This window comes from Parus major, chromosome 2 (assembly GCF_001522545.3).
Source record: "Parus major isolate Abel chromosome 2, Parus_major1.1, whole genome shotgun sequence".
NCBI classification, from domain to species: domain Eukaryota; kingdom Metazoa; phylum Chordata; class Aves; order Passeriformes; family Paridae; genus Parus; species Parus major.
Window position 1 is genome coordinate 33,271,134 of NC_031769.1, and position 6,290 is coordinate 33,277,423.

The following is a 6,290-nucleotide window of genomic DNA, read 5'->3' on the forward strand; positions in this document are numbered from 1 at the left end:
GGGGCGGGCGGACGTCTGTCCATGCCGGGGTGCTCCGCAGCCTGTCCTGCAGCAGGCTGCATCAAACCTTCCGTGGCAATGACCATTGTCTCGGGCACAACAAAACCTCCGACCCGGGGTACAAGACGGGTGGCTTCTTGGTGCACACGCATTAAGAATGGGGTAAGGAAGGAGGCAGCCGTGACTCGTAAACGAAGATGATAAAATTCCTGGGCATCGGCCAGCATAATCCACAGGAATCATCCCCAGGGCTCCAGTCTGCCAGAGGGAGGATTTCCCATTGATTTCCCCCCAGTCGTTTCCATCGCCCACTCTGGAAACACTCCCTTGCACTCAGGATTCAGCTCCCGATTACGGTCTTATTTAGGAACAGACATGAATATCCCTCTTCTTACTACCACCAAACTCGTTGTGATGCGGAAATCCTCTCTGTCAGCCATAGATACCAGTCAGCGTCTTCCCACAGGGCTGCTTGGCAGAGCTAGGAAAGGCTGGAGGTGAACCTCCTCGGGAAGCTGGGGATAACGTGGGCCCAGGGGGAGGCTGAACCTTCACACTGCCCGCGGAGGTGTCAGGAATACGAACACACCTCCCCTGCTTACTCGGACAAAGCGCAAAACCCACGCCGCCAGCCGTGGGAAGCGGCACAGCGCGACACGGACGGAGCGCTGCTCGAGCACCCCCGCCTCGCCTTGTCTGGCCTTGCCCCACAGCTCCGCTCCGCACCGCTCCTCTCAGCGTGATCAGCGCTGCCTTTCTGCTCTGCTTAGCACCGAAGACGGACTGCCTTATCCATCCATCCATCCATCCATCCATCCATGCACCCGGACCTGGTCCTGCTTCCCCGACTCCGCACTCACACAGCCGGCGGAGCCGAGCCCGGCTGCGGCAGGGATGGGCGGCAGGGATGGGCGGCACATCCTCACAGGGCACACGTCGGTCTAGAGGCTGCCAGGGAAGAGAAGGGAAAGGGAATTTAACAATGAGTTTTCAAGAATTTTGCAAGCTTTGGAGCAGTGCAGGCTTCACAACGTGTGGTGGAAAGCAACACTGTCCAGAGTGTGTTATGTGCATGATGTGCATTGGCATGGACAAATTGTGGCCACAGCCCTGTAAAACTTCGTGGTTTATCACCCTGAAAATAGTATGCTTATTGCCAGGAGCACTCCCTAATCCATGCATCCAGCAGACTGGGAATCTTGTTTGCTTGTATGTTTGTTTGTTTGTTTGTCTCTCTGCATCCTGCTCACAGGGCTAGACGGAAAATCCCAGCATGTTTCCTATTGCTCTGCCTGTTCCCCACCGAAGCAACGTCACCTCAGATATGCCAGTAAATTCCTTACCGGGTTGGGATTGTAATTGGTTGAATGTTTTCTGTATCCTGACTAGCCAATAACACTCCGAGAAAAAAAAAAAATTTAGAACAACCTAGTTACGACAGATGGCGAAAAATGACTTGACACTACACGTGTGAGGCAATATTAACTAAAGATGAGATCCTTACCGCATTCGTTAGAAATATCATAATACACCAAAAAGATTACATGTGCCGCTGTATTTATGGTACAAGGTCCCTTATTTTCAGACAAGTGCTGTACAAATGGTTGCCCTTGTCATGTCTGTTTTAACAACATCTGCTCACTAGCATAAGCTCTGGCCTTGATAACTTGCATTTTTCTGAGCCTGAATTATTCTTGGCAGAGCTTCTTCTTGCATTTCCCCCACCCCCACCCCGAAAGTAGATAATAATTTGTGAAAAACAATTAGTTAAAAAGAAGAAAGGAGAGGAAACACAAAACCTTCATAAAAGCTTAAGAATAGTGGAAAAATTGAAAAAGCAAAGGAAAAAATAAGAGCAAACGATAAACGGCAGATAATCAGAATAACTACAGTTACAAGTGAAGTAGTTGGATCTTTTCACAAGTCAGAAACAATAAATATATATCAGAATTTCCAATTGGTAAACTAACGTTTTAATCTCAGTAAACAGAAAGCAATGACAATTATACCGATAGGAACCGACATTGACCCAGAGCAAGAAATCAAAGCTATTTTTACATTCAAATGTCAGCAGCGCACTTCTTTATCCTCAAGTTTGCAAAGGATTCTTAGAAGCCTTATATATGCAGTTAGGCGGAAGCCGATTGCCAGCAATAAATAATGCATCCAAGGAAGAGGCTTGAGTACGTATCTTCTCACTTCCAGGATGCAGCTAAGAATCTTCGCCTCAATTCTACATCAAGGTAATGCCTTAAAGCAGTCAAAAGGCTATTTAATTGTCAGGCAAGGCTTCCCCCCGCGGAACTCTCTCCGCATGTTACAACATCTTTGCAGCTCCATATGCATCTCTTTTTCACACTTCCCTCTCCATCTCAGGCTCCTACACCTGGCGCATCACGCATTTAGCCCATTCGCTCCGGCTCTTCCTTTCATCTTCCCAATGGCAGACGTTTCTATTTATCCACTGGCAATCAATGTGTGGCGTCACCGGTGGTACTGTAATGACGACTGCACCATTGAGGATGACAGCTTAGAAAGAAGAGGGCAATGGTGATCCCTCCCAGAGCAGCACAGCCGAGTGTAGCGCTCGCATCACAAGGTCACCCTATCTCACCGCTGGCTCCTCTGCATTGCCAGGAGAGGGTTGCTGGGTTTGTTCAAGGCTGGGGCGGGAGCAGGAGGGAGGGGGGGAAGAGATCTGGATTTTTTTCTCCCCTCCCTTAAGCAAAGCCACAATGGAAACCAGGAAGGAGATGGTGATGTTTCTGGAGGGGACTACTCTTGGCGCTCTAGTTGGCAAGAGGGTGCCTAATTTGTCCGAAGCAGTGGGGAGCCCCGCTGCGGAGCCGCAGGAGAAGATGATCCATCGGAACTGCATCAGCCCCAGACCTGGCCCCTTGTCGTCCCGGGAGAGAGGAGGAGGAGGAGGAGGTGGCGGAGGAGAAGACGAAGAGGAGGTGGAGGTGCTGCCAGGGACAGGGACGGTGCCGGAGAGCCGCTCGGCGGCGGCAGCACTGCTTTCGGCCGGACAGCAGCCCCCCGGAGCCCCGGAGCTCCCCTCCAGCAAAGGGCAGCAGAGCAGCTCGGACACCGAGTCGGATTTCTATGAGGAAATCGAGGTGAGCTGCACCCCGGACTGCGCCACGGGGAGCGCCGAGTACCAGCACAGCAAAGGTACCCAACTCCTTCCCATGCCTCCAGCCCCGCGTCCGCTCCGGGGCTGGGTGACAGCACTGGTGGGGCGGGGGGGACTACCGGAGAGGGTTTTCCCCTTCGCCAGCTGAGCGAGGGGCAACGAAATAGGGTGTGCGTGTGTGTCTGCGCGTGTGTGATCTCTTTCCCGACTGATTGCTCACCTCCCTGCCACCGGGAGACTTGTTTGGGAGTCAGAAGACACGACACCGGGCAGCCCCCGCGTCCCTGGAGGGGAGCCAGGCTTCCCGTCGTGGATGCGTCAGGTCTGCAGTTTGTCCCGTAAGATCTTTTCGGCCAAGACAGCCACGCGCTCTCCTCTTCAGTCTGTTCTATTTTATTTTTATGCCTCCCCATCGCCTAGACAGTGCATACTTCAGGAAATCCCTTACGATCCTCCACACCGGCGGGGTTTTTTTGTATGTGTGTGTGTGTGGGTAAGATCAAACGGGTTTTCTGGCCAAGAGCTGTTTGTGGTTTTGCAGGGTGAAATGTGCCCGGGCGAGTGCGGAAGCGCCCATAAAGATCATAAAATCGCTTGCCGACTCATGCCAGCCCCAAGTGCGGTAGTGAGGGCCTTGTTTGCACGTTGGGTTAAAAAAAAAAAAGGAGAGGTCCAAATTACCTTGTCACTTCTATGTCTCGGTGGCGCCAGCTCGGAAATGGTCCCAATGAATTAATTGCCTTTGGTCTCGGGCACAATGAGGGAGAGTTGCATTTGAAAGGAAAGGCAGCGGACAGGCCCCTCTTCCCCCTGCCCCCACTCCCCACTCCCCACTCCCTATTCCCACCTTCCCAGCCCGGCAAAGACGTCCCTACCCTGACAACAACCCACTTCTCCCCCCCTCCCCGTTCCTCAATCACTTCAAGAAGCCGGGAAGCGTAGAGAGCGCTGTCTGTCCTCCCTTGTCACTTAGAGCGTCGTTGAAAATGTGCCATCCTGTTGTTTGGACGCTGAGCGGAGATCCCTAAGGCCTCACCTTCCTCTCAGAGAGAGCAGTCTCTGTCTGCTGGCTGCTCCACTCCCGGGTCCTTGCTGGCCTGGAGGAAGGGACAGCTGAGCTGTGCTACATGGACGGCGAGCACACCTGCCTTTTCCTGACGCTCAGGGTCGGGGGATGCTGCGGCGCTCCGGTTTCCCAGTGCGGGGAGGGAGCGGGAGGCTCAGCGAACAGACACCGCCATTGCGGGGGGTGTGTGTCGGGGAGGGATGGGGACAGGTAACCTCCCAGCCAGAGTGAATAAGCCCCCCCCAAACCCTTAGGCGGTGTTCCATCCCCCTTCTCGCCGCCCTCCTCCCCGGTCCTTCTTGGATCTCAGTACCCCGATACCCTCAGTACACCGGGGCAGGCACGGAAACGCCGCATGGGGCGGAATGGGGGGCTCGAAGTGTGTTCTCTGGGGAGGCGGACGGCGAGCATCCCTCCGTGCCCGCCCGTCTCCGAGCGTGTGTCGTTGCTCCGGGCTCCCCACGCAGGGCCGTGCTCCGAGGCGTTGGCCGGCAGCCCCAGCGCCGGGGGGGATCACCCCAAGGGCAGCGGAGGCAGCGGCGGCTCCCAGGGCTCGCTGGCCTGCAGCGCCAGCGACCAGATGCGCCGCTACCGCACCGCCTTCACCCGCGAGCAGATCGCCCGGCTGGAGAAGGAGTTTTACCGGGAGAATTACGTGTCCAGGCCCCGGAGATGTGAGCTGGCGGCCGCTCTAAATCTGCCAGAAACCACCATCAAGGTACACGCAGCTCGGACATGTTTTCAATTAGCACGATATAAATCTGTATGGCCAAACTTCCTTGCAAAACTCGGGAAAGCACTTTGCCAGCATAACCCTCCCTCTCGGCTCCCCCCGCCTCCCGCCCCTTTCCTGGCCCTGCCCGCACCCTGCAGCAATGCGGGAGACGGGACACGGCTCCGGGAGTCATCCCGGCCAGCGCCGCTAATCTGCCCTCTCCATAGCGGATTATTTTTAATCCTCCCTTCGGTTCAGTTCAGATCTGGCTCAGCTCTTGGGGGAGGGAAGAGGAAACCAGCAGCAGATCTTGTTTCGATCTCGCTTTGCTTTGCCTTTTCCAAAACATTTGCACACAAAAATAAACCCGGTAGCAGCAGTCCCAGGTAGTTCTGGATGCGAAAGGGCAGCAACGAGGCAGAGCTGTCCGGCTGGCCGGGACCCAGAGATGGGGGCTGGGGGGCAGCAGGACAAGCCCTAACAAGGAAAACAAGCGCCCTAAAAGGGCTGCTCCTCTGGGCTTCCCTATAGATTTTTATAGGGGCTTAACTGATCCCTCTGTACGTGATGACAACTCCCTCTAGGAAGGAAAGCTGGCGCCGGTCTCTGCTCCCCGGCAGACCCACGTCCGCCGCACCGCCCCGGGAGTAGGGCCGGGGCCCAGGCGGAGCGGGGCGGAGGCGGGTGACGGCTCTCGCCTCTCCTCTGTCCGCAGGTTTGGTTCCAGAACCGCAGGATGAAGGACAAGCGGCAGCGCCTGGCCATGACCTGGCCTCACCCGGCCGACCCGGCGTTTTATACGTACATGATGAGCCACGCAGCAGCCACCGGGAACCTGCCGTATCCATTCCCGTCCCACCTGCCCCTGCCCTACTACTCGCACATGGGCATCGGCGCCACATCGGCCTCTGCCGCCACCCCTTTCAGTACCCCCCTGAGGCCTCTGGACACCTTCAGGGTCCTCTCCCACCCGTACCAGAGACCAGAACTGCTGTGCGCCTTCAGACATCCCTCTCTGTACCCTGCCCCAACTCATGGACTCAGCAGCGCCGGGGGCAACCCCTGCTCCTGCCTGGCATGCCACAGCGGCCAGTCCAACGGGCTGGCGCAGAGACCCTCCGGATCAGACTTTACCTGTTCGGCCACAACCAGGACTGACTCCTTTCTCACTTTCACGCCCTCTGTGCTGAGCAAAGCCACCTCAGTTTCCATGGACCAGAGAGAAGAAGTACCTTTGACGAGATAAACCTTTGTCTCAGGGTTATTAAACACTCATCCCTTTCCCGGACTTCTCTTCGAGTTAATGTACCTACAGCCCATGTTTATTTAATGGTGTTCTCTCCTCAACCGTGGACAACCACAGAAAAAAAAAA

At 55.5% G+C, this 6,290-nt stretch overlaps 1 protein-coding gene across 1 annotated transcript; it reads left to right on the forward strand.

Annotated features, from left to right (window-relative positions):
• The first annotated feature begins 2,728 nt into the window (after window positions 1–2,728).
• On the forward strand, window positions 2,729–6,281 carry EVX1 (even-skipped homeobox 1). Its single transcript, XM_033519573.1, has 3 exons — window positions 2,729–3,174; window positions 4,670–4,920; window positions 5,633–6,281. The coding sequence occupies exons 1-3, from the start codon at window positions 2,736–2,738 to the stop codon at window positions 6,161–6,163; spliced, it is 1,221 nt and encodes a 406-aa protein (XP_033375464.1). The 5' UTR covers window positions 2,729–2,735; the 3' UTR covers window positions 6,164–6,281.
• Window positions 6,282–6,290: the final 9 nt, after the last annotated feature.

What these genes read in the sequence shown, in the direction of transcription:
- EVX1 (XM_033519573.1), top strand. Translation starts at nt 2,736, where the DNA reads ATGGAAACCAGGAAGGAGATGGTGATGTTTCTGGAGGGGACTACTCTT. An exon ending in CGAGTACCAGCACAGCAAAG is followed by an intron (nt 3,175 to 4,669) that starts GTACCCAACTCC and finishes CTCCCCACGCAG; the next exon opens with GGCCGTGCTCCGAGGCGTTG. An exon ending in TGCCAGAAACCACCATCAAG is followed by an intron (nt 4,921 to 5,632) that starts GTACACGCAGCT and finishes CTCTGTCCGCAG; the next exon opens with GTTTGGTTCCAGAACCGCAG.